General features: G+C 44.9%; 1 protein-coding gene across 3 annotated transcripts in view; it reads right to left on the bottom strand.

Annotated features, from left to right (window-relative positions):
• epha8.L (EPH receptor A8 L homeolog) overlaps positions 1-4569 on the bottom strand; it is a 50139-nt gene extending 45570 nt beyond the window's left edge. For 2 of the 3 annotated variants that reach the window (XM_041569940.1, XM_041569939.1), the window contains exon 1: positions 4389-4568. In XM_041569940.1, the coding sequence (XP_041425874.1) occupies positions 4389-4464 (76 nt within the window). In that variant the 5' untranslated portion in view covers positions 4465-4568. Of the gene's footprint in view, positions 1-4388 lie in introns of all 3 variants that reach the window. The other variant, XM_041569941.1, reaches the window with a different exon arrangement.
• Between the last annotated feature and the right edge of the window lie 14316 nt (positions 4570-18885).

An 18885-nucleotide genomic window follows, 5' to 3' on the forward strand; every position in this document is an offset into this window, starting at 1 on the left:
CACCCCGATAATCTGCAACTCCCAGCACAACTGTAGAGCCAGGAGTATGAGACGGACAGGCACCCCGATAATCTGCAACTCCCAGCACAACTGCAGAGCCAGGAGTATGAGACGGACAGGCACCCCGATAATCTGCAACTCCCAGCACAACTGCAGAGCCAGGAGTACAAGGTTGACAGACACCCCCGTAATCTGCAACTCCCAGCACAACTGCAGAGCCATGGGGTATGAGACGGACAGACACCCGATAATCTGCAACTCCCAGCGCAACTGCAGAGCCGGAGTACAAGGCGGACAGACACCCCAGTAATCTGCAACTCCCAGCACAACTGCAGAGCCAGGAGTACGAGACGGACAGACACCCCGATAATCTGCAACTCCCGGCACAACTGCAGAGCCAAGAGTATGAGACGGACAGACACCCGATAATCTGCAACTCCCGGCACAACTGCAGAGCCAGGAGTATGAGACGGACAGACACCCGATAATCTGCAACTCCCAGCACAACTGCAGAGCCAGGAGTACAAGGCGGACAGACACCCCAGTAATCTGCAACTCCCAGCACAACTGCAGAGCCAGGAGTACAAGGCGGACAGACACCCCGATAATCTGCAACTCCCAGCACAACTGCAGAGCCAAGAGTATGAGACGGACAGACACCCCAATAATCTGCAACTCCCAGCGCAACTGCAGAGCCAGGAGTACAAGGCGGACAGACACCCCAGTAATCTGCAACTCCCAGCACAACTGCAGAGCCAGGAGTACAAGGCGGACAGACACCCCGATAATCTGCAACTCCCAGCACAACTGCAGAGCCAAGAGTATGAGACGGACAGACACCCGATAATCTGCAACTCCCAGCACAACTGCAGAGCCAGGAGTACAAGGCGGACAGACACCCGATAATCTGCAACTCCCAGCACAACTGCAGAGCCAGGAGTACAAGGCGGACAGACACCCCGATATTCTGCAACTCCCAGCACAACTGCAGAGCCAAGAGTATGAGACGGACAGACACCCGATAATCTGCAACTCCCGGCACAACTGCAGAGCCAGGAGTACAAGGCGGACAGACACCCCGATAATCTGCAACTCCCGGCACAACTGCAGAGCCAGGAGTACAAGGCGGACAGACACCCCGATAATCTGCAACTCCCAGCACAACTGCAGAGCCAAGAGTATGAGACGGACAGATACCCCGATAATCTGCAACTCCCAGCACAACTGCAGAGCCAGGAGTACAAGGCGGACAGACACCCCAGTAATCTGCAACTCCCAGCACAACTGCAGAGCCAGGAGTATGAGACGGACAGACACCCCAATAATCTGCAACTCCCAGCGCAACTGCAGAGCCAGGAGTACAAGGCGGACAGACACCCCAGTAATCTGCAACTCCCAGCACAACTGCAGAGCCAGGAGTATGAGACGGACAGACACCCGATAATCTGCAACTCCCAGCACAACTGCAGAGCCAGGAGTACAAGGCGGACAGACACCCCAGTAATCTGCAACTCCCAGCACAACTGCAGAGCCAGGAGTACAAGGCGGACAGACACCCCGATAATCTGCAACTCCCAGCACAACTGCAGAGCCAAGAGTATGAGACGGACAGACACCCCAATAATCTGCAACTCCCAGCGCAACTGCAGAGCCAGGAGTACAAGGCGGACAGACACCCCAGTAATCTGCAACTCCCAGCACAACTGCAGAGCCAGGAGTACAAGGCGGACAGACACCCCGATAATCTGCAACTCCCAGCACAACTGCAGAGCCAAGAGTATGAGACGGACAGACACCCGATAATCTGCAACTCCCAGCACAACTGCAGAGCCAGGAGTACAAGGCGGACAGACACCCGATAATCTGCAACTCCCAGCACAACTGCAGAGCCAGGAGTACAAGGCGGACAGACACCCCGATATTCTGCAACTCCCAGCACAACTGCAGAGCCAGGAGTATGAGACGGACAGACACCCCAATAATCTGCAACTCCCAGCACAACTGCAGAGCCAGGAGTACAAGGCGGACAGACACCCCGATAATCTGCAACTCCCAGCACAACTGTAGAGCCTAAATCTTGATTTGATTAAAATGGGTATTATCAAACCTGTCATTCCATGCCCTTCCTGGTTGCTAGAGAAGTGGGTACCTAACAACCATGTTACAGTTTTACTTCAAGACTGCAGAATAAAAAGTAAAATCACAAAAATTAAGAATTAAAATTGGAGCAACTGTCACCATCCTCTGTATAACACACTGATTCTTGATCTTGGGGCCCCTATCCTCTGTATAACACACTGATTCTTGATCTTGGGGCCCCTATCCTCTGTATAACACACTGATTCTTGATCTTGGGGCCCCTATCCTCTGTATAACACACTGATTCTTGATCTTGGGGCCCCTATCCTCTGTATAACACACTGATTCTTGATCGTGGGGTCCCTATCCTCTGTATAACACACTGATTCATGATCCTGGGGCCCCTATCCTCAGTATAACACACTGATTCATGATCCCTGGGGCCCCTATCCTCAGTATAACACACTGATTCATGATCCTGGGGCCCCTATCCTCTTTATAACACACTGATTCATGATCCTGGGGCCCCTATCCTCTGTATAACACACTGATTCATGATCCCGGGGCCCCTATCTTCTGTATAACACATTGATTCATGATCCCGGGGCCCCTATCTTCTGTATAACACACTGATTCATGATCCCAGGGCCCTCTTACCTCTATATAACATACAGATTCATGATCCCAGGGCCCCTATCCTCTGTATAACACATTGATTTATGATCCCAGGGCCCCTATCCTCTGTATAACACACTGATTCATGATCCTAGGGCCCCTATCCTCTGTATAACACACTGATTCATGATCCCAGGGCCCCTATCCTCTGTATAACACACTGATTCATGATCCCAGGGCCCCTATCCTCTGTATAACACACTGATTCATGATCCCAGGGCCCCTATCCTCAGTATAACACATTGATTTATGATCCCAGGGCCCCTATCCTCTGTATAACACACTGATTCATGATCCCAGGGCCCCTATCCTCTGTATAACACACTGATTCATGATCCCTGGGGCCCCTAACCTCTGTATAACACACTGATTCATGATCCCAGGGCCCCTATCCTCTGTATAACACACTGATTCATGATCCCAGGGCCCCTATCCTCAGTATAACACATTGATTTATGATCCCAGGGCCCCTATCCTCTGTATAACACACTGATTCATGATCCCAGGGCCCCTATCCTCTGTATAACACACTGATTCATGATCCCTGGGGCCCCTAACCTCTGTATAACACACTGATTCATGATCCCAGGGCCCCTATCCTCTGTATAACACACTGATTCATGATCCCTGGGGCCCCTAACCTCTGTATAACACACTGATTCATGATCCCAGGGCCCCTATCTTCTGTATAACACATTGATTTATGATCCCAGGGCCCCTATCCTCTGTATAACACACTGATTCATGATCCCAGGGCCCCTATCCTCTGTATAACACACTGATTCATGATCCCAGGGCCCCTATCCTCTGTATAACACACTGATTCATGATCCCTGGGGCCCCTAACCTCTGTATAACACACTGATTCATGATCCCTGGGGCCCCTATCCTCTGTATAACACACTGATTCATGATCCCAGGGCCCCTATCTTCTGTATAACACATTGATTTATGATCCCAGGGCCCCTATCCTCTGTATAACACACTGATTCATGATCCCTGGGGCCCCTATCCTCTGTATAACACACTGATTCATGATCCCTGGGGCCCCTATCCTCTGTATAACACACTGATTCATGATCCCAGGGCCCCTATCTTCTGTATAACACACTGATTCATGGAGTTCTATTAAGGACATGGGTATAAGTTGGATTATATTCAGACAAGACACATATATATATATATAAGAGAATACAGGTAAGTTGCAGGTGAGGGACCAGGGCAGTGAGTGGCAGAGTTGGGGTACAGAGAGGTCGCACCCAGTTTATCTCTGGGACGCTGGGGAGTGTTGGGCCTTTCCCTCAGACTATTTGTCCAAAGTCGAAATCAGAATATGGGGACAGGGGACCCCAATAAAGATAATGAGGCTTATAGATTGGGGGGTGAGAAGGAAGTTTAGTTGTGGGGGATAATGGGGGTTCAGGGAATAAGTGAGAATCTCTGACTCCCCCAATATCTGGGGGCTAAACTCAGTGACAGCTCCAAACTGCCCCAATATCTGCCAGTCACTTCCTGTACCCCCACATGCTCAGGGCCCTCCCTCTGTGGTGTCCCCCCAATTCTGCCCCCATCCAGTGACCCATTTCCCAGCAGCAGACAGCGGGGCCCCAGAATATTTGGCAGGGGCCACTTACCTTCATTGCTGGTGGGAGCGGAGCGGGGGGCCAGGGAGAAGCAGACACAGAGCAGGCAGGTAAGTCGGGGTGCCATGGGGGTGCCAGTGTAAGGGATCCCTGCGACTCACACATCCAGCACATTTCTCTCTCACTCGCTCACACTCACTGTCTCCTGCTGCCGGGGGAACTGTCTGTCACACGTCATCAGCCAATCACCTACCAGACTCCGCCCCCTCACTCCTGTCCCACCCACTGACTAACTGTACCCACTGCATCTGCCCTCCCTCCTCATATTAACCCCGTGTTGCTTCTCCCTGCTCTGTGTGTATTGTATATATAGCTCTGCTGAGTATCTCTGCTCTGATCTCCAGCAACAAAACCAGAGAGAGAGAGGAGACGGTGTCTGTGGGGGGGACATGAGGGGGGACGGGGTCTGTGAGTGGGGGGAATGTATGTTTTGCAATTTGTGTAGCAGCAAAAATGACTTTTTTTTATTGGGGGCACCAGATATCCCAAATTATGTGGGGGGGGGGGGAGTTACCTGCAGAGCTCTGTACCTGGGTAAGTACTGGGGGAGATTGGATTCACTTACCCAGGGGGAGGTTCCTGTCTGACCATGGGAAAGAGAACAGCCCAGGAGGAGGAAGTACAGAGAATCAGAGCTCTGTACCTGGGTAAGTATTGGGGGAGATTGGATTCACTTACCCAGGGGGAGGTTCCTGTCTGACCATGGGAAAGAGAACAGCCCAGGAGCAGGAAGTACAGAGAATCAGAGCTCTGTACCTGGGTAAGTATTGGGGGAGATTGGATTCACTTACCCAGGGGGAGGTTCCTGTCTGACCATGGGAAAGAGAACAGCCCAGGAGCAGGAAGTACAGAGAATCAGAGCTCTGTACTTGGGTAAGTACTGGGGGAGATTGGATTCACTTACCCAGGGGGAGGTTCCTGTCTGACCATGGGAAAGAGAACAGCCCCAACAGATCTCAAGTAAATAGTATAAAACAGCTGATGCAGTAGAACTTTCACTGCTCCTTCAATCAGAAACTGTTGCAGTTGGTCGCTGGTGTCATTGGGCTCAAATTATTCAATTTCACCAAGATTCACTGGTGCCCCAACCTGGAGACCCCCCTCAGTTGGTAGAGACTACACATGTGACCAGCTGTAATTACATCAGAATTAGTGCTATATAAATAAATGTTATTATTAATAATAATAACAATAATAAAATAATCATTTCATGTGGCCCCTCCCCTGGTTTCTAATCCAAAGAAATGAATTTCTGAGCCTGGAGTTGGGAAGCAATTAAATGTGGGTGATTGGGGGGTTCAGAGGAGATTTACCCCTTTAGCTCAGACAATGAATGTATTGAGGAGTTAAGGGGGAGGGGCCAGGATTAGGGATAATGAGGTTTTGGGAGAGACCAATGTCACATTTGCCTCTTTATGTCTCTGATTCACTGGTGACACCGGCAGGGGCTGTAAATGGGCCCCTATTGCTCAACTGTAACTCCCAGTGCTGGAGGGATCGGCTGAATGAAGGGGCTACTGATCCACATGTAATGCCCATAGCTGGGCTACTGGCCCCCGGGACTGACATTGGCCATTCTGTGACTGAGAGAGTTAATGGGGTGACAAGTGATAATAATACAGATAAATGGGAGGAAACTCTGAGAGAAATGAGACCAACTGCAGAGCTGCTCCCGTGTGAAACCCAAAGAGTTAATCCTGTGCAATGAGGGAAATGAGTTTTGTCCCAGTGGGAAGTCCCAGAGCAATTGCCCAGGCCGTTCCTATTGGTCAGATCGTTGTGCGGATTGTTTGGCCCAGCGGGGCCCATCGATTTCTCACTGCGACTCTCGTCTCACAGACTGCGCTTAATCTCCTATTGACTGGTGGCGAATGTGCGACTCGCTGTGTCCTTGAACTTCACTAATTACCGCCCCCGCGCAGGGATAATTACGCCGACTCTCTCGTCGCTCCCAAATCCACAGATAATGGGGGGACATTGTCCAGTCAGCACTTTTAACCCTTTCCCACCCTCTCCTCACTCTTTTCTGAGGACTGAGGCTCCAAAGTTACCCCCAGACTGGGCAATAAGGGGTAAAATGGTAAAATCTAATGAAAAGTCTGTGAGACTGGGGGATAAAATCAACTGTAATTGGCCCTGGGCCCTAGTGACAGAGGAGGGACAATGAGGGGCCCCAGTATAACGAGTAGAGAGGGAGAGTCGTTAATATTATCATTGGCAAAAGGAAACGTGACAACAAAAACTGTTTTATATTGTCTGTATCTGATGTAACTATTAGGAGTCAACATGGAGACAGTAGGACAAGATGGAGACAGTAGGACAAGATGGAGACAGTAGGGCAAGATGGAGACAGTAGGACAAGATGGAGACAGTGGGAAACATGGAGACAATAGGACAAGATGGAGACAGTAGGACAAGATGGAGACAGTAGGACAAGATGGAGACAGTAGGACAAGATGGAGACATTAGGGCAAGATGGAGACAGTAGGGCAAGATGGAGACAGTAGGGCAAGATGGAGACAGTAGGGCAAGATGGAGACATTAGGGCAAGATGGAGACAGTAGGACAAGAAGTATATAGTAGGGCATGATAAAACAGAATGGCAGGATGGTGACAGTAGGACAAGATGGAGACATTAGGGCAAGATGGAGACAGTAGGGCAAGATAGAGACAGTAGGACAAGATGGAGACATTAGGGCAAGATGGAGACAGTAGGGCAAGATGGAGACAGTAGGGCAAGATGGAGACATTAGGGCAAGATGGAGACAGTAGGACAAGAAGTATATAGTAGGGCATGATAAAACAGAATGGCAGGATGGTGACAGTAGGACAAGATGGAGACAGTAGGGCAAGATAGAGACAGTAGGGCAAGATGGAGACAGTAGGGCAAGATAGAGACAGTAGGACAAGATGGAGACAGTAGGGCAAGATGGAGACATTAGGGCAAGATGGAGACAGTAGGGCAAGATGGAGACAGTAGGACAAGATGGAGACAGTAGGGCAAGATGGAGACAGTTGGGCAAGATGGAGACAGTAGGGCAAGATGGAGACAGTAGGGCAAGATGGAGACAGTAGGACAAGATGGAGACAGTAGGGCAAGATGGAGACAGTAGGGCAAGATGGAGACAGTAGGACAAGATGGAGACAGTAGGACAAGATGGAGACAGTAGGACAAGATAAAGACAGTAGGGCAAGATGGAGACAGTAGGACAAGATGGAGACAGTAGGACAAGATGGAGACAGTAGGGCAAGATGGAGACAGTAGGACAAGATGGAGACAGTAGGACAAGATGGAGACAGTAGGGCAAGAGACAGTAGGGCAAGATGGAGTCAGTAGGGCAAGATGGAGACAGTAGGACAAGATGGAGACAGTAGGACAAGATGGAGACAGTAGGACAAGATGGAGACAGTAGGGCAAGATGGAGACAGTAGGGCAAGATGGAGTCAGTAGGGCAAGATGGAGACAGTAGGACAAGATGGAGACAGTAGGACAAGATGGAGACAGTAGGACAAGATGGAGACAGTAGGACAAGATGGAGACACTAGGGAAGTTAGTGATAGTAACATTTTATACTTTGTTGCAATTGTTGGTTAATGCCACTGAGGTTAGTTTCTCTAGCTGGGAGGAAAAATATTGGGTAAGTTCCTCATTGTATCTACTAAACCTTCAACCTTCGTGCAACTGAGGTTGGTTTCTCTAACGAGTTGATGTTCAATATTGAGCAGTTCATTCCTTCAGTCTATGTCCTACCAAACCCATAACAACTCCCAGCAACCTCTCCCCACAGTACTTCTTTTGTAGCAGCCACAGAAGTAGGTAGTGGCACCATTTTGCCCCTAAGCATGATGGGATGTTTGTTGCACAGTTCATCAGGGCCTTTCCTGTATCTTTACAATCCCCCCGAAACAGTTTGATTACCCATCATGCCTCCAGTTTCTGTGCGTTTGATAAGGGCCCCTTGTGGCCCCAGACAAGCCTTCCGTCTGTCTCTTATTTACTGGTCACAAACAGGGAGACTCCAGGGAATCTCAAGGTGCCTCTGTCTCTTGTCTGTTCCACCCAATGACACTTTGTATAAACACTGCTGAGCTCCCACTACCTGACTTATCATCTTGCTCCGTCTGGGTGACAGTTGCTGGCGCGGGGGGTTGGGGGGCTGTCACTCAAGCTCTATTGCTAAGGCCGCTGGGTAGGACTGATGGGAAGAATCCAATTGTGTGTGAGCAGATTGACAGAATGTTCTAGACAGACCCAGAGGAGCCACCATATCTGTCTCTCTGGGCCTCATTCACTAAGCGCAGACAAAATGTAAAGTAATAACTGGCTCAAGCCACCCAGCTTGTATCCCACAATGCACTGGGCTCCCCAATTTACTCTTTGTATTTTCTTGTTGTTGGTTAATTCACTACAAGACAATGCTGCCCCCTTGTGGCACAACTAATGTACAGTTGTTGGGGATTAAATGTTTCACAGACACTATTATATATGTATTACTGGGGTCATGATGAGGGGGTTGAACCCCAAAGCTATTGAGCAGTAGCGCAAGGTTACACTGTGACTCTTTTCCTCAGCTGGGCCCTTACTATGGTGTTGTTGAACTACACTTGAGCTGCTGTGATAGAGAAGTGATAACGGATACTGTTGGTCCTTAAATGGGTTGTTTTCCTTTTAATTAACTGTTAGTAGGATGTAGAGAGGGATATTCCGAGATAATTTGCAATTGGTTTTCAGTTTTTATTATTTGTGGTTTTTGACTTATTTAGCTTTTTATTCAGTAGCTCTCCAGTTTGTAATTTCAGCCATCTGGTTGCTAGGGTCCAAATCCCCCTAGCAACCATGCATTGATGTGAATAAGAGACTGGAATATGAATAGGAGAGGCCTGAATAGAAAGATGAGGAATAAAAAGTAGCAATAACAATACATTTGTAGCCTTACAGAGTATTTGTTTTTTAGATGGGGTCAGTGACCCCCATTTCAAAGCTGGAAAGAGTCAGAAGAAGAAGGGAAATAGTTCAAAAACTATAAAAAAAAAAAGAATAATGAAAAAGAACTGAGAAGTTGCTTAGAATTAGCTGTTCTATAACACAATAAAAGTTAACTTAACCTCCCCTTTAATCATAGGCCGATTTTGATGACAATCCTTCTAAACATACGTAAATAGCGCCACCTACAGTTCTAAAGAGAAACTGAACACAATTGAGTCTATAACTGTAGAGAAGAGTCAATACAAGTCATCAGTTATAGGGAGAGACAGACAAGAATACAAAGCACAGTCTGTAAATAAAGGCAAATAAAGACCCACTTAGTCTGTGTCCCATAGTCTGGAGAGAAGATGACTAGAGGGTTGGAGGAGATTATAAACTAGGTGTGGGGGGGGGGTTCAGTAAAAGATTCAGTGGAAGACAAGTTAGATGAGATAGTGGGTATGTCTGTTCAGTGTCGGACTGGGCCGGCGGGACACCGGGAAAAAACCCGGTGGGCCCCGGGCTCTTGTGGGCCCCGCCGGCCCAGATCCGCTACTTAATTTGGCTGCGCGACCCCACTTTGTCGGGGGTCGCGGTAGAAAAGAGGATCTGCGCATGCGCACAAAGGTATTGCTGCGCGTGCGCACAAATGCGGCGCCGCGCGCATGCGCACTGCATCCGATGAAGCACGCCGGAGCAGCAGCGGGGGCCGGAGCGGGGCCCTGGGGCAATAGCCCCGGTGGGCCCAAAGCCCCCCAGTCCGACCCTGTGTCTGTTTGTTAGGATTTAAATCTAATATAAAGGAGGAGGTTATGTTAGAAAATGAGGGGGCAGAAGTCGTATGGGTGGAGTTCTTCACCAATTGTAAAGAGTTGAGCAAATTAATTGTAGGAGTCGCTATAGACCCCCTAATGTAAGTGACGAGGATAAGCTCCTGATGCAAATAGAAAAGGCTGCTAGTTTGGGTACAGTAATGATAATGGGGGATTTTAATTAGCCAGATATTGACTGGAGCAACAGTACTGCCAGATCAGTTAATGGGAACAAGTTTATAAACTGTTACATGACAATTTTATGGCACAGGTTGTTGAGGAGCCAACCAGAAAAAATGTTATTGTGGATCTAGTGATCTCTAATGAGCCAGAACTTATAGCAAATGTGCAAGTCATTGAACCCCTGGGTAATAGTGACCATAATGTTATATCATTTAATGTCTGGTGCAAAAAACAAATATATACTGGGGCAACAAAAACCAGGAATTTCTATAAAGCTAATTTTAGTGCCTTGAGGGCTGCCCTACAGAGTATTGATTGGGGCATTAGGTTTTCAGCTAAAAACACAGAACAGAAATGGTTGTCCTTTAAAATGATATTAAATCATTACTGTTCTCAATTTATTCCCTTAAGGACTAAACGTAGAAGCTCTAAGAATCATCCTGTGTGGCTTAATACAGAGGTAAAGAAGTTAATGGGAAAGAAGAGAAAGGCATTTAATAACTACAAGTCTGTAGGGACAGAAGCTGCATTTAATGAATATAAACACTGTAATAAATGTTGTAAATCAGCAATCCGGAAGGCTAAGAAAGGAAATGAAGAGTTAATTGCGGTGGAGGTGAAAACTAACCCTAAAAAGTTTTATAAATATATTAATAGTAAAAAGATGCAGGTTGAGAGTGTTGCTCCATTAAATAATGGTACCAGTATGGTTGTAACAGATACAGATAAGGCAAATGTGTTAAATCAGTTCTTTTCTTCAGTGTATACAATAGAGGAGTGTGAGTTCCCAGGCTCACTTAATAACTGCACTAATGGCTCAGCTCAATCTAGTCAGTGGCTGACTCAGGATATGATTCATAAAGCTTTAATACAAATTAATGTAAACAAGGCTCCAGGGCCTGATGGCATACACCCCCGGGTTCTAAGAGAGCTTAGTTCAGTTTTAGACCAGCCCTTATTTCTGATTTTCTCAGATTCACTGTCATCTGGTATGGTGCCTATGGATTGGAGAAAAGCTGATGTTATTCCAATATTTAAAAAGGGATTACGATCTCAGCCTGGCAATTATAGGCCAGTAAGTCTGACATCTGTGGTGGGCAAATTATTTGAAGGCTTGTTAAGGGATCACATTCAAAATTTTGTCCTAATGAATGTCATTATGAGCAGCAATCAGCATGGCTTTATGAAGGATAGGTCATGTCAGACTAATTTGATTGCTTTTTATGATGAGGTAAGTAAGATGCTGGACAGTGGGGGGGCAGTAGAACTATTTGGATTTTGCCAAAGCGTTTGATACTGTGCCCCACAAACGACTGCTTTCTAAACTAAGGTCTGTTGGGCTGGGTTTGCAAAACCGTAATTGCAAATGCAAGAAAATTCACCAAATGACAATTCCACTGATCAAAAACGTCATTATAAATACAAAAGAAGTGACCAATGAGAATGTCAGACATCTTGCTCTTCTCTCACATACAGACGTTATTGGGCCATTTTATTTATTTCATTATATGACACTGAAATGAGACCTGGGGATAAAGGACTTGATCAGTGAAACTGGGCTTAATGTTTCCAACTCCAGTTGTAGGAACAAAGAACTAGTGATGGGCGAATTTGCGCAGTTTCGCAGAAAAATTAGCAAATTTTCTGCAAAATTCGTAAAAAAGGCGAAAAATTTGCGAAACAATGCTGGCGTCCGGTTTTTGACGCTGACAAAAATGTGATGGTGTTTCATAAACATACACCAGCATCCATTTTTTTTTTTACGCCAGCTGGCGGCGAATCGTGCAAATTTGCGCCTGCCGAATAAATTCGCCCATCACTACAAAGAACATGGAGCGACATTTATGCACATCCGCTGGGATTCTCATTGGAGGATTATTTTGTATTTTAAATCAGTTGCTTTAAGTATACAACAATATTGCTTTTAGAATACAACCCTGATGCTGCTGAACTACAGCTCCCACAATGCCTTATCCATGACAAAACAGCAAAGTGTGCTGGGATTTCTAGTCCAGCAATAACTGAGTTAGGGTTGGACCACACAGATGTTTTGTGAATCCGACGCGCTGAGTGGCCACTCAGAGTCGCAGCATTTACTCCAACGCAACACGCTGAGACTTTATCTGACATTTCTATCTTATTTTCGTCGCATACAATTTGTCGCAACGTGTTGGATTGCGCTGAAAAGGTCTGTGTAGTCCAACGGTAGTTTGGTAGAGCAGTGCAAAGCAGCAGGATTTACAACACCTATAAAACTCCAGACTCCCATTTATTGGCCAGCGCTGGGATCAGCTGATTGTACTTGGGGAATGAGGGGAGACAACATGGAGCCCTAAGGTCACATCACTGAACATCCCGGTGCCTCCAGGTATAAAGTTAAGAGTTTTAAGCTCTGTCACCTCACAGGGATTCCTGTACTGCAATAACAGATAACTGATACTCTGTATACAGATATGATGTGTTGGGCTGTATCTGGGGGTCCCTGTGCCCCCCTAATGCACTGTTTATAGGGACAGAACAGAATCACTATGGCAGCGCCAAGAAGAAATATTCTGACATGGAACCAGTTGCTCCTTATCACGATGTGGACGGGAAACTCCTGTTACTCTACTGACATCTAGTGGCCACTCACAGTCTGTACATTAGTTACACTACTGACATCTAGTGGCCACTCAGAGTCTGTACAATAGTTACACTACTGACATCTAGTGGCCACTCAGAGTCTTTACAATAGTTACACTACTGACATCTAGTGGCCACTCAGTCTGTACAATAGTTACACTACTGACATCTAGTGGCCACTCACAGTCTGTACAATAGTTACACTACTGACATCTAGTGGCCACTCAGTCTGTACAATAGTTACACTACTGACATCTAGTGGCCACTCACAGTCTGTACAATAGTTACACTACTGACATCTAGTGGCCACTCAGTCTGTACAATAGTTACACTACTGACATCTAGTGGCCACTCACAGTCTGTACAATAGTTACACTACTGACATCTAGTGGCCACTCAGTCTGTACAATAGTTACACTACTGACATCTAGTGGCCACTCACAGTCTGTACAATAGTTACACTACTGACATCTAGTGGACACTCAGAGTCTTTACAATAGTTACACTACTGACATCTAGTGGCCACTCAGTCTGTACAATAGTTACACTACTGACATCTAGTGGCCACTCAGAGTCTGTACAATAGTTACACTACTGACATCTAGTGGCCACTCAGAGTCTGTACAATAGTTACACTACTGACATCTAGTGGCCACTCAGAGTCTGTACAATAGTTACACTACTGACATCTAGTGGCCACTCACAGTCTGTACAATAGTTACACTACTGACATCTAGTGGCCACTCACAGTCTGTACAATAGTTACACTACTGACATCTAGTGGCCACTCACAGTCTGTACAATAGTTACACTACTGACATCTAGTGGCCACTCACAGTCTGTACAATAGTTACACTACTGACATCTAGTGGCCACTCAGAGTCTTTACAATAGTTACACTACTGACATCTAGTGGCCACTCAGTCTGTACAATAGTTACACTACTGACATCTAGTGGCCACTCAGAGTCTTTACAATAGTTACACTACTGACATCTAGTGGCCACTCACAGTCTGTACAATAGTTACACTACTGACATCTAGTGGCCACTCACAGTCTGTACAATAGTTACACTACTGACATCTAGTGGCCACTCAGTCTGTACAATAGTTACACTACTGACATCTAGTGGCCACTCACAGTCTGTACAATAGTTACACTACTGACATCTAGTGGCCACTCAGTCTGTACAATAGTTACACTACTGACATCTAGTGGCCACTCACAGTCTGTACAATAGTTACACTACTGACATCTAGTGGCCACTCAGAGTCAGTGTAAATGTTACACTACTGACATCTAGTGGCCACTCACAGTCTGTACAATAGTTACACTACTGACATCTAGTGGCCACTCAGAGTCTTTACAATAGTTACACTACTGACATCTAGTGGCCACTCAGTCTGTACAATAGTTACACTACTGACATCTAGTGGCCACTCAGAGTCTGTACAATAGTTACACTACTGACATCTAGTGGCCACTCAGAGTCAGTGTAAATGTTACACTACTGACATCTAGTGGCCACTCACAGTCTGTACAATAGTTACACTACTGACATCTAGTGGCCACTCAGAGTCTTTACAATAGTTACACTACTGACATCTAGTGGCCACTCAGTCTGTACAATAGTTACACTACTGACATCTAGTGGCCACTCAGAGTCTTTACAATAGTTACACTACTGACATCTAGTGGCCACTCAGTCTGTACAATAGTTACACTACTGACATCTAGTGGCCACTCAGAGTCTTTACAATAGTTACACTACTGACATCTAGTGGCCACTCACAGTCTGTACAATAGTTACACTACTGACATCTAGTGGCCACTCACAGTCTGTACAATAGTTACACTACTGACATCTAGTGGCCACTCAGAGTCTTTACAATAGTTACACTACTGACATCTAGTGGCCACTCAGAGTCTGTACAATAGTTACACTACTGACATCTAGTGGCCACTCACAGTCTGTACAATAGTTACACTACTGACATCTAGTGGCCACTCAGAGTCTTTACAATAGTTACACTACTGACATCTAGTGGCCACTCACAGTCTGTACAATAGTTACACTACTGACATCTAGTGGCCACTCAGAGTCTTTACAATAGTTACACTACTGACATCTAGTGGCCACTCAGTCTGTACAATAGTTACACTACTGACATCTAGTGGCCACTCAGAGTCTTTACAATAGTTACACTACTGACATCTAGTGGCCACTCACAGTCTGTACAATAGTTACACTACTGACATCTAGTGGCCACTCACAGTCTGTACAATAGTTACACTACTGACATCTAGTGGCCACTCACAGTCTGTACAATAGTTACACTACTGACATCTAGTGGCCACTCAGTCTGTACAATAGTTACACTACTGACATCTAGTGGCCACTCACAGTCTGTACAATAGTTACACTACTGACATCTAGTGGCCACTCACAGTCTGTACAATAGTTACACTACTGACATCTAGTGGCCACTCACAGTCTGTACAATAGTTACACTACTGACATCTAGTGGCCACTCAGTCTGTACAATAGTTACACTACTGACATCTAGTGGCCACTCACAGTCTGTACAATAGTTACACTACTGACATCTAGTGGCCACTCACAGTCTGTACAATACTTACACTACTGACATCTAGTGGCCACTCACAGTCTGTACAATAGTTACACTACTGACATCTAGTGGCCACTCAGAGTCAGTATAAACGTTACTCTGCTGGTAGCAGGACAATTTGTATAGACTTTAGACATGACACTTGTGCATTTACAGAAATGTTTGTTTTATTATATAAAATATTGTCACGAACGAAGGAACTTTAGACTAAACTAGAGATTCTCATTATTCCCAGAGAGATGAAGGTCCAATTCTCTCATCATTACATTTCATACAAACTCCTGGCAGTGATGAAACATTGGCATTTATTTAAGAATAATTCCCCATTATTTTCATATTCAACATAAGAGACTTGATCAGTGATGGCAGGAAAGGTGGTAAATGGAGTAAGTGGGACAAATTGTGGTGCCAACATCCCTGGTAATGGGGTCACACACAAGGGGCATGAGGTTTAGGGGTTCCACAATTGTAACTGCACTGGGGGAATAGACTGCATTAAGTGAGGTTGGGATTCAATGATCATAAAATGAATATTATCTCCATAGTAAATATATTGAGCCAATGATAACGTGCAGAGATTCTTTTAAAAAAGTGGAGGAAGATATTTTTTTGGAGTAAAAGCAGTGTAAAATCGCCTAAAATATCAACTCAACCTCCACTTTTCATTTTTTGGAGAAAGAAAGAACAGGTTCAGGTGCTTTTGTGAATATCTCATTAAAATGACAAAAATGGAGACCAAAAACATCAGTTTTGGCGACATTTTCTCCGGAAATTTTTCAAATGGAGTAAAACTCGGGCCCCTGCGTCAGCTCTACATTGTGTCCCCAACCTGCATTCACCCCAGTTTCTGTGCAGTATGGGGGAGTCATTAGCATATTCATGGGGATCAGCAGCCCATTGTCAGGGTATGAGCCCTGTTTTCTGTATAACAGAACTAAATCATAACAGCTTTATAAACAATAGAGAAAATAAAATATCATTCTATATATAAAAGTCGCTTATTGACAACATTAAATAGGTGACAAAAACATGTTTTTATGTTACATTTATCGAATTTCGAATTGAAAAAACTTAAAAATTCAAATTCAAAAAGACCAACTGAAATTAAGTCAAAGTTTGTTTTTTTTGGTCGAATAGGTCCATTTTCAGCCGAATTCAAATCGTACTAATCGAAGTAATAGCGCATTCGATCGAATTCGATTCAAAGTTTTTCCCAAAAAAAACTTAGATTTTTATAAGTCCACTAATTGACTCCAAATAGGTTCTAGGAGGTTCCCCATAGGCTAAAACAGCAATTCGGCAGGTTTTTGACGAAGTCTAATTTTTAAAGAGACAGTACATGATAAATTTCGATATTCGAATTTTTTAATTTTTTTCAAATTTGAATTGAATTGGGACTATTCCCTAGTCGAAGTACACAAAAAATAGTTCGAAATTGGAATTTATTTAGTTTCAAAATTGACCTGGACCCTTGATAAATCTGCCCCTTTCCGCCCTTTCTGAAGAACACTTCCAGTTTGAAACCAATGCCATGAAGCTGCTTATTTCTTTTCCTATAAAATTCTCCTGATTATTTTGGGAGTGGGACACAGACTTGAGCAATTTGCAGTTGTCCAAACTTGGAACTAAAACGCTGGAACCGCAACTTGTTTTACCTTCATTTGGATTAAATCCTTATATTATAGATCTTTATTTAAAGGTGAATAAAAGGTCCCCAGTTTCATTACCAGGACACAGGGCTCCCCCCAGTATTGTTGCCCCCACATTTATCTGTGTCCCTTCTGTTCCCAGCATGCATCTTGCTCATCAATGAGATGGACTTGAACTAGACTGGGATGTTGGGCTTCTGTACATGTTCCAAGGGGAGATGCATGATGGGAATGGAGCAAGTCACATGGCCAACGATGGGGGTGTGGCTCTGCAGTTGTGGATGTATAATGGGGTTCAGTTGAGTTGGTGCAAGTGTAACTGATGTGTTTGGGGGGTTAAGGATCATGGGGCTAAAACAAAAAAATTTCCAGGAGGATTTACTGCCCCTTTAACAGGAGACAAAACCAAAAGGATAGAACTCATATTGTGCTGCTGAGAGACATTAACATCAATTATAGGTGATAAAGCGTTTTTTCAGCCTTTAGAAGAGGAGGGAATATTCAGTGAAAGACACAGTCATTAGTACAAGTCACATGTACAGTGACAGTCACCTGATGTCAGACTGACAGGTTTAAGAGGAGGAGTTAAAGGCACAAGGGTTTAGCTCCTCCTCTGTAGTTGATTCAAACTCTCGCCCCAACCCTCTCCTTGTGTCACTGAACTCTAACCCTCTCCTTGTGTCACTGAACTCTAACCCTCTCCTTGTGTCACTGAACTCTAACCCTCTCCTTGTGTCACTGAACTCTAACCCTCTCCTAGTGTCATTGAACTCTAACCCTCTCCTTGTGTCACTGAACTCTAACCCTCTCCTTGTGTCACTGAACTCTAACCCTCTCCTTGTGTCACTGAACTCTAACCCTCTCCTTGTGTCACTGAACTCTAACCCTCTCCTAGTGTCATTGAACCCCAACTATCAATCAATGGGCGTATGAATATAAGTCTTCAATAAAACTATACATAAACTTCTCAATAGCAGTTCTATCATCAGACTCCAGAATATTTAAGTAAAAAGACTAAAAATCTCTAAAACCTATGTGACCATATCTAAAACCTACTGCTTCCTCTATGTAAAGAGATTTAAGATTTGATAGAACAACTTTTAGTTCCAATACTTAATCTTAGGAATAAGACTAGTAGGAGGGATCACGTGATAGTCAAGCAATGCAAATTCAGGAGATAACTTAAGGTTGATGTTCAATTTTCATTCAGGAAATTTTTATACTCCATAAATCCAAAATTCCCCCAAATAATGGAGTAAAGAAGCATTTTTGGTTCGCATTTAGGACAATAAGGGATGTAATACCTTCCGAGTTCTTCAAGTAAAATAAAATGGATCAATTTAAAATGTTGAACTCGACAACTTTCACATTTAATCCATTTATTAAAACCCTTGATAGAGTTTAGTAAGTGATGAGACATAATATTAACTTTTAATAAAGACGACACACTTTTGGCTAAGTTTTGTAAAGGGTGAAGATTATCAGGAGAGGATCTGAGAGAAAATACAAGAATTTACGATATTCTATGAAAAGCAGGTTCATCTGTCATTTTCTGAATCGCTTTGTATAGAGGGAGTTGGTAAAGAGAAATCCTATTCTTATCTATAAGGAGGTCTATTCTACACA

The sequence above is a fragment of the Xenopus laevis genome, chromosome 7L (genome assembly GCF_017654675.1).
Source record: "Xenopus laevis strain J_2021 chromosome 7L, Xenopus_laevis_v10.1, whole genome shotgun sequence".
NCBI classification, from domain to species: Eukaryota; Metazoa; Chordata; class Amphibia; order Anura; family Pipidae; genus Xenopus; species Xenopus laevis.